This window comes from Protopterus annectens, chromosome 10.part0 (genome assembly GCF_019279795.1).
Source record: "Protopterus annectens isolate FY-2018-M chromosome 10.part0, PAN1.0, whole genome shotgun sequence".
Taxonomy (NCBI): domain Eukaryota; kingdom Metazoa; phylum Chordata; order Ceratodontiformes; family Protopteridae; genus Protopterus; species Protopterus annectens.
In genome coordinates this window covers 110,310,415-110,326,366 of record NC_056744.1, presented here as the reverse complement: position 1 = coordinate 110,326,366, position 15,952 = coordinate 110,310,415, and the positions used below count along the sequence as shown (strand labels likewise).

Here is a 15,952-nt window from a genome sequence, read left to right as displayed (position 1 = left end):
AAGGAGAAAGTTACTGTCAGGTGCCTGTCGGGTGCCAGAAGCCGTGACATAATGCATGCACTCAGGTCACTCCACAACAAGTACAAATATGACTGTCATTGTCCATGTTGGTGTGAATGACCTGAGACGTACCTCTCTGGACTACATGAAAAGAGACATGGAGGAGCTGTCCAATCTTGTAACCCAGGCAGGTATGACCCTAACCCTGAGTAGCATCCTGCCATCACCCAGAATGATACCACAGTACAAGGACAAAATGATTGACTTCAGCAATTGTCTAAGCTTCTGGTGTTATTCTAAGGGGATCCCATATCAGTCTACCTGGGATGACATGATCGACAGATCACAATGCTTTGCCAGAGATGGCTTGCACCTGTCACCCTTGGGATTCTGGATACTGGCTAAGGCTCTTGCCACTCCTATAGTGCCTTTTTTAGGCAAGGTTCAAATGACAAATTCCCCACCATAACCGGTACAAGCAAGCAAAATCTGAGGGTAATGCTACTCAGTGCTAGAAGTCTAAACCTCAAAATGCATTCACTCGAGGCAGTCCTTAAAATGGATAACATTGACATTTGTGCAGTGACAGAGATCTGGTGAAGTGCTCCAGAGAAGGACTCCTGCATTACCTGCCTATAATTCATACCACACCTTTCGGCCACCTAACCTGGACCAAAACACTAGGTGGAGGCGTGTCCATATTCATTAAGGATATCCACACCTCCAGGCTAGTTGTTCAACATAGTGCATCTAAGATTATCCAAGTGCAATTCACTCTGGGCAAGACCGCAATCCGAATTGTAACTTGCTACAGATCCCCCACCATGCCCAGGATTCTCGCTCCTCATTTCTTGATGCACTGGAAAATATTGGGGTACAAGCCAACACCCTAGTAAAGGGTGATTTCAGCTACCTCACCATTAACTGGGAACTACTTATGTACCAACTCTTGCTCAACCTTTTCTGGAATTCATAAATTCCAGTGCCTTGGATCAACTTATCCACACCCTCACCAAGGGCAGCAATATCCTAGACCTGGTCATTACCAACATGGGTGTCCGGTGTTCCACATCAGAGGTCAATTCCTTGTTGGATCAGAGGTCAATTCCTTGTTGGTCAGATCCGACCACAAGCTAATCAGCCTAGACATCACATCCCGCTCCCACCCCCCATTAGGGAAACCACCGTAAAACATTTCTCCAAAGCCAACTTCATGCTTAAGACAGAAGTGGCAAACTTCATGACACCCATGCAGATGGACAATAGAGGTACAACTGCTGAATCTTATAGAAATGCAGTTTATAAGCACTTACACGAGTGCATGGATTGTGTGCTATCCCTAACGGAAGCAAGATGCTATCCTCCAAAAAAAGGAAGCCAATCTGGTGGTCCCCTGCCATAAACTAACTCTACAACAGAAGAAGGAAACTGTTGCAAAAAAATGAGTAAAATCCCACGACTGGAAGAACTCCCTGGTCAGCATCAGTAAGAAACTGAGATCCCTCATAAAATCCTCCAAAGCTAGTTGTGAAAACAAAATCACCACTGATTCTAAAGACCACCACAAAGCATTCTATAGCTATGTCAAGAATCTCAGTGGCAACACTCAGATTTGCTCTGAGTTGCAACACAATGGCACTAAATATACAGAACCAACTGATATTGCCAACATCCTGGCAGATAGGTTCAGTGCTAACTTTACCTCACCCCCTAAAGGGCCCATCTCTATACCGGAAGAATGCAAAGTTCCTGTAATCACTGTTGCACAGGTAAAAACCACACACTCCAAAGCCAAGAACACAGCATCCATGGGACCTGCCAACATCCCAGACTGCATTCTATATGAACTACAGAATGAACTGGCACCGCACCTAAGCACCATGTTCAATCATAGCCTCACCTCAGGCTTTGTGCCCACTGAATGATGCACAGCAACAGTTATTCCACTCCGCAAAGGGGGAGCCATCATGGACCCCGGGAACTACCGCCCCATTATCCTAACGAGCCTGGTCTGCAAGGCCATGGAATGTATCGTCATGGAACTTAGCCTGGTCTGCAAGGCCATGGAATGTATCGTCATGGAACTTATAAACAAAGACATTGGTAATCTCCAAACTCTGGATCCCACCCAGTTTGGGTTTGTAAAAGGCAGATCATGTCTCCTAAACCTGATTGACATATTTGAAGCAGTCACCAAAGCCATAGACAAGGGTAAGGTAGTTCACCCCCAGCCTATCTAGATCTCGCCAAGGCTTTTTGACACCATCCCCCCACTCTGAAATTATAGATACTCACTAAACTAGGTATAAAACCCCTATGTCACAAGATGAGTTGCCAACTGGCTCAGTGACAGAACCCACACTAAAAGTAGCAGACTTCAAATCCGACTTCAGATCAGTGACAAGTACTCCACAGGGTTCAGTCCTGGGTCCTCTCCTGTTAGCCTGTACTTCAGAAAAGTAGATACCAAACGCAGAAGGTCTTTGGCTAACTAAGTTCATAGATGACTGGAAACTAGGAGCCATAACTGAAACTCCTAATGATGTGGACATCTTACAAAAGGGCCTCACTGAGACAGATGCCTGGTGTCAAAGCCATGGCCTCAAGCTCACTGCCAAAAAGTGCATTGTCATTCCCTTTGGTAAAAACTCTGTACCCATGAGCCACCACATAGATGGTAGTCTACTTAACACCAAAAGTGTGATAAGAGACCTTGGTACACAGGTGGCCAGTAGTCTCCTTTGATAATGACATTGTTACAGTAGTCATGAAATTCTTCTACGTGGCACACCTCATCACAAAAGGTTTCTCATCCAGAAAAAGAGGTCCTTGTTCCCCTCTGCTCGTCACCCATTAGACCCATTATAGAGTACAACGCCCCTTTTGGTATGTACCTCACAAGACATCTACAACAACTGGAAAGGCTACAGAAATACTTCACAAAACAAAACAGATGCCCTATGCAGACTGTTTCAAAAAACTCCAGCTTTACTCCGTCGCATATTGCCTACTCAGAGGCGATCTCTGTCTAACATACAGAGCTATGTCATAGACATGCTCCACTTAAAGAAATCCCAATCCCTCTGAGCTACACGCTCTAGGGACCTAAACCTTGTCACCACAATAAACGGAACATGCCGGAGGGAATAGATTCCTGGCCCAGAGACTTCCCATATTCTGGAACAAGCTACATGTCTATATCAAACAAAGCTCCTCATTAGCAGTCTTCAAGAAAAATCTTGATGATTGGATGGGAAATAGGAAATTCACCCCGGGATCACCTCTGTGGCTCTGCTCGACAGGGGCACAGGAAAATAATTTTCTTGGGTGGCGAAAGCCAGGGTACCTTTTTGGCTAGGCTTGTATAGGCCTTGGAGCCAATGGCCTAGTACCTACCTATGAGCAAGAGTGAATGACAGAGAGAAGGTGACAAGAGACAGCAGTGGTTGCTCCTGATGGACTGCCTGTTGCATCAAAAGAAAATACAAAATTTAAGTATGGTGTGAGTTTTGTGTGCATGAGAGACTGTGAGAGAGGAACAGAAACAGTTGTCAAACAGCATGTGATCTCTTGGTGTTAATGCCCACCATTACTGGCTGACTTTAATCTTCAATGAGTTTCTTTTATTTAAAGCAGTAATATAGTATGCTGTAAAATCATGGAATGCCGGGGGGGGGGGGGTGGCTGCAATGCCTTACATTCTGTTTTTTTAACACAACACATTTGAAGATGTGTTCACCAATCAAGTACTTAAATTGCAGAGTGTATGTGGACATTGCATGACTGCGGTGGTGGTGCTGCAGTAGCGTTGTTGCCTCACAGTTAGACATTGCACGTTCGATTCTCAGAGCGTCTTCTGTGTGTCGACATGCGTGAATGGGCGTTCCTTCGTTGAAGGTTGTGTGTTAGGCCCGGCAAACCAGCACGTAAAAATCTACTGCCGATCATTAGCGGACCGGAGTTCCGCTGTGGCGACCCCTAACCGGGAAAAGCCGAAAGACAGTTTTATGTGGACATTACATCCAAAATGTAACTTATCTAAGTATTTTATGTATACTATAGCAAGTTTGAAACATTAGGCAGAAGAACGACTCTACATCAAAAATAAGTGTAGTAGTAATAAAAGGTGGGAAAAAATACAAAATAAATTTTAACACCCCATTCTCTAACCACAATAATGACATCCAGGGTGTGTGCCATTGTGTAAAACTCTTCCAGGGGTTTAGAAGCCTGACACCTGTGGTATTTTTACAGAATAACAAACACCCTGTCAGGCATTATTGCTGGCATAAAATAAACCTGCACCGTGTGTGTGTGTGTGTGTGTGTGTGTGTGTGTGTGTGTGTGTGTGTGTGTGTGTGTGTGTGTGTGTGTGTGTGTATATATGTATATATATATATATATATAATGTGTATATTTACATGTGTGTGTGTATATATATATATATATATATATATATATATATATATATGTGTGTATATATATATATATATATATATATATATATATATATATATATATATATATTAATGTGTGTGTGTGTGGAGATGTATGCTTAGTAATATATTTATATAGTGTGTGTTTGTAATATATCTAACTGCTGTTTGTTTCATCATGTCTGCCTCATGAGTCCTGAAACTTGTTCCCTAATCTAAAGGTACATGCTATCTCTGTTGTAAAACAGACCTCCCACATATTCCCTTAGTTTAGTTTGCTGTTTCCGACACTTTTCATGGGATGCAGTAATTTCATAAGTTGCTTATCAAGCAGGGCTTGTAGGTTATATAGCATTTTATGCATAGTTGGCATGTATGTTTTTTTTCTCTAGTTCTGAGGCAAGTTTTAATATATAATTTTTGTGATATATGCTTTATTAAGTTTTGGCAGTTTAGTAGAGTAATAGTCTGAAGTCAGATATGTTATTTTTGTTTACTCTAATTTGGTTATAGATATCTAGTATTGGGTAATTTTGTGTGCAGTGCTGTTTTCTAATTGGTTGTGATTTTTTTTTTTATTTTCCTATTTTTTTTTCCTAGGGTTTATATAGAAAATACCATTTTGTGTGCGAACTTGAGGTATCAGTGTGGCTGGGTTTTGATTGGTTATGCTTTAAAACTGGTGCTTTGAAAAGCATATGATTGATGTACATAATGATGCACCTAGAGTGGTGAATTTATAAAAAAAAAAAAAAAAAAGAAAAAAATACATTCTCTTTGCCTGAAACATCACTTGTGTCCATTGTTAGCATAAATATGTAGAGCTGTGTATGATTGCTATAATTATTTATTTATAGCTTTGTGAAGAAAATATACAATATGTAAATGCAGTGAAAATAATGCAGTCCTGGAATTCTGCATACAAGTCTGACAGTACTCAAACTAATTTGCTGATGTCTTGAGTTAAGTGAAATCCTAGTGAGAAGCAATTCATGAGGTGCAGTAGATTATAAAGGTGTTTCTTGTACAGAAGGAATTATATTCTGTAAATAGTTGGCCTGTTAGAGTATTACTTCTTTTTGTAAGATAAAAGGGGAGGAGACTGCTGCTTATAGTAGGCAGTTAATTTCATAGCCTTGCCACAAGTGACTGCATGCTGATTGATGCAGCACTCACTGCAGGGATGAGGGCACGTTCATCCTGCAAAAGCATAGTCTGCTGCAGTTAACCGTTTAAAACAGTTAACAACTAATCAGAAGCCAGAGTGATAACCTCAGCATTGAGCTGCATCTGCAGTTCTTAAGGCTGAATATGTGTGCATTGCATAGAAGAGCTATCCATTCCTTGCAAATTGTCACCTGCAAGAGAATCTGTTTGCACGAGTATGTGCTTTCAAGGCAAAAAAGCATGTGAAAACTAATCGGAGCAGGAGCCAAGTTTAAAGTTTTTAGCAGTTGTTTACACTAGTTTATCAGCTCATTTGTATGTAGTGTTCACAATTAGAAAAATTCTTGGATGGAGCTAAAAAGCAGACATTATGTATTTAAATACTGGAGCAAATTCAGTTACAGAGAACATTAGAAACTGTCTTGATGACAGCATTCGTGATATCCCCCCAGTTTCTTTTAATTTGACTGACACACACACACACACACACACACACACACACACAAAGATAGTTTTAAACATCTCCCTTTATTTTACTTTGTTTACTTTGGCTTCTGTTAGACACTACTTTGTTTTCTTTTGAGACTTTGCAGAATATGCTGTGTAATGCATCAGATGCTGTGAAGTCTTTCACTGAGACACGCTATTAAGTGGAGAGTTCATGAATAAAATGTAATAACCACAGCTGAGATGAACTAGAGGATGGAAATATACCTGCAACCAAGATATTTAGAAACTTTGTAGAAGTTTTCTTTAAACTTGGAAGCTTGCAACCAACAAAAATAAAAGTGACTCTTTCAGAAAATTATACTTGTATGTCCAAAAATATTCAAAGCTGCGTTCATTGTGGTTGCCCTTATCTTGCTGTTAAAGTGTAGCCAATGTTAAAATGCATTAGTTAGCTAGTCTTCTGTCTGTAGTTCTCTTGACTGTCTACCTACAGGTAGATGAAAACTGAGTCCTCGAGCCTCATTTGCTCGAAATTCAACCCACTGAGGATAGGAACTCATCATAAGGAAATAACTGTTGGTGAGTTGTGAAGAAAGTGAAGCCCTTTTTTGGGGGGGAGTTTACTTCTTCGAATTGATGTGACCATGGAGCTGGTATACAAGATTGAAGGTGTGGGGGTCTTGCCACCCCCATGGGGTGCAATTAATGTTTTTGGGCTGTGTTTTGGGGGTGGGTGTAGTTCAGGGATCCTAATCCGCAGCAGGTTAATCTTTGTCCACTCAGTGAAAGCCGTCCTGACCTCTCTCTCTGCTCTCAACTTGATTCTGTAACATTTGTACATCACTTTGATACACAGAGCTTGAATGCCACTTTCAATCCCCCCCCCCCCCCCCATTGTTGCATCTAATGCATCATTTTGACTTATTGCATCAAGCTGTACAGAGTTCACAAAAGACTTTACAGTATAGTTTTAAAGTGACAGAAAACATGGGAAGTCAAGGACATCTGCAGTTATTTGAGCCAATTACTAGCCAAAACAAGTGATTCTTTACAAGATGTTGTAACTTGTCAAAGGGTATTCAAGATACTAAGGAGATGCTAATTGAGGGTGCTGCCCTTCTGAGTGAAATACTATAGAAAAAGTAAACAAAATGGTGTACTGTAGGGAGTAGCTTTAACAGGAAAGTGAACAGAATCCTGCCTGTATGACTGTTCTTTCCCTATGATTTTAAGATGGGTGCAGAACAGTTTGTTCTTTACAGCACTGTCATAAATATTTTTCTGTTTGACCTTTGTCTTTTAATGTGCTCTTTCACAACAGAAAGCCTTGTCAGCAAACCTAGTTTAATTTCATTAGTTCCAACAGAGGTTTTGTTTAAGGAATTTAACCCCTCCTTTAGACCCATAAAATTGTTTCTGGGTTATTGGAGAAAGAGGCAAAATGTCCCATCTATGGAGTGGAAAGCACAGCTCCGCTCTGTAGGCCATTTCCATTAAATGCATAATGCATCTAGAGGATTCACTTCTCAAGATAGCATCACCTTAAATGTGTCTTGACAGTAGTGGAACCTAGAGCATGCATTTCTGACTTGGAATTTCAACAGTGTGTGATAATTCTAGCATTCAGCAAACATTAGAAAGCGTTTTTTGTAAAAAGAATTCAGACTTCCCACAAGCGTCATAGCTTAAAAAGAAAGCCCTATGATATTTGTAGTGCTAATCCTGTGTTACACCTCTTAAGGATGCCTCATTAGATAAGTCGTATTTTGCATGCAAATCCTGATCAAAAAACTGAAAAATTATATAAATATTTGTGTCAGGGACTCAGGGTTGAGAGGATGAACATGAACCATAAGTCACAAAAAACATAGCTTTTCTTTTCATCTTACTCCCAAAATTACTGCTAAAAGAAATTAATTACAGAAGCAGTATTTTACTAGTTTTAACAGTTGTGTTGTATGCTTATTCTTAAATTGCCGAGTGACTGCTTTGTTTTGTAATTGTGGAGTGAACTTGAAAAAAGATTTGTGGGTATTGGCATTCCTATTCCAGATATTAAAGAAAACAAAAGAGTTATTGATTGTACCCTTGCATATGAAAGCACTGGAATAATTGGTAGTTCAAGGATTTGGCTTTCATTTGTTTCTTTGCTGTTAATCTTCACTTTCTCATCAAGGAAAGCTGCCCCCTTTCTGACAATTAAGGGTCTCACTCTTTCACAGTGTAGAATATTTTAGGAATAACCGACGACGTGGTGTGGTATATTGAAGATTTACCCACGGTTGGTGTGATTAAATAAAGCCAACTGTGTGTAAATCTTCAATAAACCACAACCACGGAGTCGGTTATTGCTATTATACAGTAACATTATTTAAGAAAAAAATACTTACTTTTCTTAAATGTCTTTGTATAACTGCACATTACTGTTCTTCCACCGGTGGTGGTATACTGCTTCATTGTGGTGATGTACTGCGCAAGCGTATGTTACTTGCATTCCCATGCATACCTAGTACATCAATGCTTTGAAACGGAAGCAACGCAGAAAAGAGTCTCCATCGCTCCGTTTTTTTTTGGACACCTTATACCAAAGGAAAAAGGTTTGGATGACCAGGCTTTTTTCCATTGGTATATTGTGGGATTTACAATGGGCACGCTGGCCAATCAGTGTGCATGTTTTGGGATATTAATTGGGGGGGGGGGGTCATTGTATAATAGATTATCATTTTTTTCCAGCAGAAACTTAAAACTTGTGAGGAATATTCCATGTCCACCATTCATAATGTTAAGTGTGAGGAATAAAATGCTAAGAGCGAATGAAATGTGGCAGTAAAGCCTTACAATTAAAATAAGAAAACATACAGTACTAAACAGTGTAACAATGCTGTTAAGAAATGTACTGTTTCTGTTGTCAAGAATAACCAATAACATTACTAGTAAATGTTGTCTTTGAAGTGCTACAGTCTGTTCAAGTCTTGGTTATAAACTAGAATGAACTACTATTTTTCATCTGCTGCTTCCAACAGCTCTGTCAACAGCTACTAGCATCTTTCCTCATTCACTGGCTGTTTCTGACTCTTTTGACTGTACCTGACTTCAGCCTTGACTCATGCTCAGACTTTGAGAGGACATCAAGGCATCCGGGTACAATGTTGTATTGCTGCCAGGGGAGGGGTTTCTGCATTAAACCTATTTCCCGTATGCATAACTTGGTAACCCAAGGATGGAGAGTGCACTGGGTAAATTGTGCTGAATCACCCCGTACTTCTGAAAGGGACTGATACTGACAAGCCTCCCACCACCTTTAGGAAGCACTTTACAGTGGTTTTTGCTGGCTGTCTGGGAGCTCCAACCTTATTTTGTCCTGTGTACTCACCTTTCCAGTTTCCTCTTTGAGGAGAGGCAGGTCCAGTACTCCCTGTCAGTGCCTCAGATGGCTTCACCACACCTGCTGCAGGTGGAATGGTTCGAGCATCAGTAGTCTAAAAAAATGAATGGCATAACACAAGATGCTTTTTCTCATAGGAAATAATTTTTAGTCTAAATCTCACCTGCAGTGATTCACTTCTTTAGAGAGATTTCGCTCTTTTATGAGTTGGTGCGACCGTAGATTTGATATTTAATTTTTTTTTTTTGGGGGGGGGGGTGCAGGACAGGCTTCTCCTTGCAAAAAACATGAAAAAATTAGTTTTTTTGCCTTTTTGGATTTAGGACATTTTTTTCATTCTTTAGTAATGTTGATTATCAGAAAGTTGACATTTCATAGTAGAACCACCTCAGAAACCAATAATTGTACCTGGGTCATGTGAGTCATAGTTGGAGCTTTATCCCTCTACTTCATATCACTGACTACTTTTTTTTTTAATTTAAGGTGTTTTAATACCAGTCTGAGTGACTCTGTTAATTTGATGCACTATGTACACATTCCAAACTCTAGCAACATAGCAAATATTGTGGGTGTATATCAGAAGCTCAAAAGCTGAGAACCGCGAACGCCACAACCTCGAACTCGGAAGTTCGAAGACTGAAAATACAGAAGCCGCAGAACATCGAATTCTTTCCCAGGGAAAGAATTAGGTGGGGCGTTTCTGCGGCTTCGTTATTTCCTCCACTGTGGTGCGATCTCGGAGTTGGTATATTTAAGTAAGGGGGGTTATGGGTGGCACAGCCCCACACATTAGAAATGGTTTGTAGTGTTTGTGTGTTTCGTGTTTTGTGCTGGGCCAGTGATTTTTTTTTTTCCCCAGGGAAAAAAAATCACTGTTCTCAGCTTTCGGAGTTTTACGCTTTCGGGGTTTTGAAGTTCGATGTTATGGTGTTTGCTGTTTTCATGTTTCGATCATGTGATTATAAACCCAATAATTTTATAGGATTCACTGTGTGTGTGTGTGTGTGTGTGTGTGTGTGTGTGTGTGTCCAGCATTTTTTTTTTATTTGTGTAGCATGCTTCCTGTTAATGAGGCTTGATTGTAGTATTGTCATCGAGGTTCAATATATGACCGTGCAACACAAGACCAATATTGATTTCTGGCAAAATGCATAACATGATGATAAGCAGCATTAGAGATGTACCATTCTATGCTTTGCAAATCAGCCCTCCAAAAAAAAAAAAAAAAACCTAAAGAAAAAGCTGTAATGACTACACCTGTCAAATGGACTGTCCTGTCATCTCTGTCCATTAACTTCTCTGGTATAAATATTACAGAATTTTCATCACAGGATTTTTGCTACATTTAAAAATTATTTTGTAAGCGTATTTATGTTTGTTCCAGCAGTATGACAGCTGCATGCCTGGTGCAGAAAGGTAGTCTGTCTTCAATGCCTTTAACGCTTAACACCTGTATGTACATATATATTGGAACAGTGCTGCATGACGCTTTTAACTTGTACAGGAATTTGAACATCATGGGATTTCCAAGTTATGTGCATTTTTCTTTGTAAAATGATCCTAGAAGCTAAATAGTTCATTTCTGTGAAAATGTGTTCTGTATAATATAACATTTTACAGATGAAGTTGGAGAGGGGGGATATGCCTCGGTTTTTTCTGCATGAAAAAAAAATTGTTTAGATTGGTGATTGGAAAGACTTGCCCTCAGTGTTAAGTGATCACTTACACTGAGAGCAAGTCTTCTGAAATCTGGACACCAGTATAAGTCTGTTTACAGATGAACCTTACACCAAAATAAGTTGGTTACCTTTAGAGCAGGTCTTTCGAAGTTAAGGCAGACCTACACAGCAAGCAAGTCTTAGAATCTGGCTCAAGTGTTATACGCAAGTTGAATTTCTAAAACCTAATGCTGCACATCCCAGTAATGCCAAATTGTTCACATCTAACATCTTTAAGATGTAAATTGATGTGTGCTAACAGTTCCATGCATGTGTGTGTAAAATCATTTGTGGACCACTTGGCCAGAACTTGAAAGGGAGAACTACAACCGTTTTATAAATGTTTTTCTTTCTTGAGCTTATTCCTGTGTTGTACTTGGTGCTGGTTGTTTTATTAAATGCCCATAACACATTTGTAGATATACCTTACTGAATTTTATGCTCCCTTATGATTACAAATTCACATTGCTGATGCAATGAAACACTACGCTTTTTAGGTCATGGATTTATAAATGACGCTAGGTGCATTGCTAATATGCAAATAACTATTTTGGTGATTTTTCTTTACATAGTTTTGGGTTGAACTTGCAGGTTTGATTAAAAAACTGAGGGAGGTGGGTGATGGAAAGGAAGCTTATAGTTGAATATTTTGAAGTTTGGACTACAGAAGAAGGGATACTGCATTTAATATTTTTGAAATAACTAGTTTTTTATTGTGTCTCTCTCTGCTTTAATTGGATATTTTTTAAATATGCATTCTACAACAGATTTGGCAGTCTTTTGTGCTCTTTATTTCACAGCGGCAATGGCAGATTGGTATCCACTGTGTGAGGACAGCCTTGAATAGACATGGCAACTGCTGCTTTGAAGAGCTTCTTTCTGCTTTTCTTCTCCTTTTTCCTTTTCTCTTCCCTCCTGTTTCTTTTCATCATATTGTTTGGTGATGCTCGAGATCTGATGGTGCTGTAGAAAAAAACAATATTAAATTTACATTTGAAGCATTTCAGAGCAGAGACTGCCACATAAAGTGATAATTTTAGCTAATAAAGTTATAATTTTAGCTGTGTATGCATGTATATACATATGTGTATATATATATATATATATATATATTTATATATGTAGGAACACCACTTATATCTTTTTTATAAACTAACTTTATCCCTTTTCTAATTACCTTAAAGCCATATTTCTAAAACGTTTCTGCTTAATATGTCTCCCAATGAAAACTAATTCTGGCAGGCTTTGGTACATAATATCTGGACCATTTTTCACAAATGTCTGCTTTGTGATATTGGCTTTCCTGTAGGTTCAGGGTTATAGTCTTCCAGCATTAATTCCATTTTCAGTGTTTATGCTTAATACTGTGTACATTGGGATGACCTCTAACATTTGTAATATGGCATCTTTAAATATTCAATAAACATTTCTCCCACCCAAAAAGCTGCAGTGGTGAAGTCCCATAGAGCTTTCTGAGAATAAATCACTGTTAGCCTCCCTGTTATTTTGGGGCAAGATTACCAGACCAGTTACCAGTTTACAGTCCATTCACTACAAAATGTGTGAATGTTGGATTTATGTTTTACATTGCCTTCTTAGTACTGCACTTTTACAGTATTCATGTAGCTTAAACACACAAAGAATCCAAAGAGTAATTTTATTAATTGGAAATCTTGAGATAAAATTTTAATAGTATTGCCTTTTTATTTTGTTTAATTTCTTAAACTTTGTCAATCTTCTTTGTGTGTCTTGATAAATTTAGAGGCAAACACAGTGGGATTGGGATTAGTGGCTACTGGTATTGCTTCTTCAAAAACTGGGAAGTGTGACGTACACCCCCATCCCAACAGAATAAAGACTTAAAAGCCCTTCAGATCCTGTGGCAGTCTTCAGTACAAAAAAACTGTAAATGGTTCTTTTGTGAACAGCTAGTGTTCTATCTTGTTTGTTACAAGGAGATTTACTGTCTGCGTTTTCACCAGGTGCAATATATTACCAGTTGTATTTTTATATACTGGAAGTTTTATTAATGATGCTGTATAATTTAACTGCATTGTTATATTTGAAATTTCTAACAAGTGTATATTACATGTATATAACTGTATATGCAAGTGTAGTATAAACATGTAAAGAGAGGCAGATTAAGGTAAAATTGTATGGTGATGTAAAAATGCTACCTTTTTTTAGAAACAGAGGAATATACTCTGAAGTGTTTTTATAATAAAAATATAATTTATTTCAATTGCTTTAGCAGTTGCTTTTTTTCAAAAAGATTTGTTTCAACCCTGGCACATCTTGCTTTCCTATAGTATTTGTGTATTTTCTTTTGTATAATTGTGCATATGTGTGACCTAATATAGGCACATGACTGCAGCATCTATAGGTGTATGTCCCCTCTTCAAAATATTTTTCTTTATTTTTAAGAGAGGGGTAAGTAATGCAAGGTTTTTAAATGGTGTAGTTTAAAATAACTTTTATGAATCCTGAATCAATAAAAATGTATAAACTTCAGATAGGAAGTAATTGAGAACTTCACTTTTTTAACCTTTAGCCCTTAGCACTGAAGGAATTTTGTGTAGTTTATAAAGCAGTACTGCGCTGTGGAACAATGAACTGTAGTAGAAGACAGCCTTATGAAATTGTAGTAGATTTTTTTTCATTCTTGAGGATGGTTGAAGGCAAAAAAATGTTTGTGAAATTTGTGACTTTGCATAGTAAAGTGTGTGTGTTCATATACACACACACAAGAATATATCCTTATGGAATGGCATTGCAGTAGCACAGTGTTGTAAGCTGATAGGTTCTCATTGTAACTTGATGGTTTACTGTCACCGTGAAAATTGATTCTTCCCACAGTTTGTGGCATACATAGTAGTAGTTCTCTGCAACATACTTTAGTTTGAACTATAGCTGTCTGAAACTGTGTTTAGATTCACCCCTTTGCACACAATGGGTTTACTAAGCATTTCCTTTTATGGGATATTTACTACCTTTCCAGATTTTGGTATGAGACCACTACTACCTTCCTTACTGGCACACTGGAGCAATGTACCCATAGATGAAGAGAGGCCAGTATCCTGTCTACTTATTTTTTCCTTTAGTCATAAGTGGTCTCCTTTTTGGAAAGGATTGAAGATGTCTAATGTGCTTTTAAAATTTGATTTTTGGGACAATTTTTGTTCTGAAAATTATGTTGAAAGAACTTTTTCTCTTAATGGTGTGTAGAGTGAACATTTATTATCTAGATCTGTCCAATGACATCTCTGAGACTGTAAGTTCTCCAAGCCAAAATAAGGCCTTTAACAAACTTTTGAGAGAGAGAGTGTCTTTGACTTTGTCTTTTGAGTCAACTGCTTTCAAGTCTGTAACAAAGAAGCATCATAGATGCTGATTACTTGCTTGTGATGTGGAGCAGCACACTTTGTGTTAGGGCTCCTTTCCTTATGCAGTAGTTATAACAACAAAGTGAGGACTATTCTTGTGACCTGTATAGTAAGAGGCTGTATATGTACAGCTGTATGAGAGTAACAAACTTGCTAAGCAGGGTTAAGTTTACTTTAATCTTGACCAATGTATGCATATGATGGGTCGGGTTGGTATAATGGTTGGTTAAGGTGTTTACCTCTCACACCAGAGGTACAGGGTTTGATTCTCATAAAGGGAATTTGGCTAGGCTTAACATGTCCCTCAAGGACAGCTAGCCTAGTACTTGTCTATGAACCTGTGAATCTATTACATACTCGCAACTGCGGCATTTTGAACTTTACCAGCTGACATGCTTGCACATCTTAAGGATATGGGAGGAAAGCAGATATCTTTGGAGAGAAAACTCGAATGTGGGTGCATTGCAGAGTGTACAGAAGGCACCCAATGTGGGAACAAAGTGCTGTATGGCAGCAATATTAATAGCTGTACCACTTTGTGACCCAGGACTTCTTTTTTTGTCCATATTTTATATGCTTGTGTAATTGACCTCATAGTATTATGATGTGTAACCCTTCAGGGTCAGTATCTGATGTGTAACCCTTCAGGGTCAGTATCTACAACTGTCCAAACAGTTAGTGACACGAAGTCCTAGAACTCTGTCTTGCTTTCAACTCTGACTGCTGATTTTTTTTTTTCTTTCTTGCTACCAGCACTGTTTTTTGATCATGTACTCTGTTAGTATAGATTTTCTCCTTTACAGTTTTATACAAAGGAACTTGGGTGAAGAAAATGCATGGCTTCAGTGGAAGCTATGGCCAGTGTCACATTCCCTTGCTGAGGAGATGGTTTGAAGAATGGCAAGAACTCCCTCCATGTCTGCTAACCTTCCAAGGTTTGAGAGAGCTTCTGAATGTGGCAACTGTGTCTGGCTCACTGAAAAGGGTAGTTGCCCTTGTCCTGTGATATTGCTTGAAAGACCATGAGAAGAATTGATCTTGGTCCTTGAAATTTATTATTTATTTATTTAACATTTGTTGACCGGGAATGTCCGACTAGGTTCCACAGATCCTGTTTTCAGCGGAGACCTGGTGAGAAATGCTCCAGATGCATGTCTTTGGAATGTGGGAGGAAACCGGAGTACCCGGAGGAAACCCACGCGAGCACAGGGAGAACATGCAAACTCCACACAGAAGGCAACCCAGCCGAGAATCGAACCAGAGAACCTCTTGCTGTGAGGTGACAACGTTGACCGCTGCACCACTGCGCCGCCCAAATTTGTCCCAGATGACCGTTTTTAGGAAATTCCACTGTGTGATGGACCCAACTGGACATTGGGGAAACCAGGCTTTTAACAAAATTAACCTACCAAT

The 15,952-nt window shown here is 39.0% G+C and overlaps 1 protein-coding gene across 4 annotated transcripts in view; it reads left to right on the top strand.

The window, feature by feature from the left end:
- The window catches only part of BAIAP2 (BAR/IMD domain containing adaptor protein 2), a 243,268-nt gene that overhangs the window by 83,564 nt on the left and 143,752 nt on the right, over positions 1–15,952 (top strand). Inside the window, exon 15 of one of the 4 annotated variants that reach the window (XM_044085085.1) lies at positions 11,957–13,398. The exons of the other annotated variants lie outside the window; for them this stretch is intronic. Within the exon in view, the coding sequence (XP_043941020.1) occupies positions 11,957–11,987 (31 nt within the window). The 3' untranslated portion in view covers positions 11,988–13,398. Of the gene's footprint in view, positions 1–11,956; positions 13,399–15,952 lie in introns of those variants that run through there. 4 annotated transcript variants of the gene reach the window in all.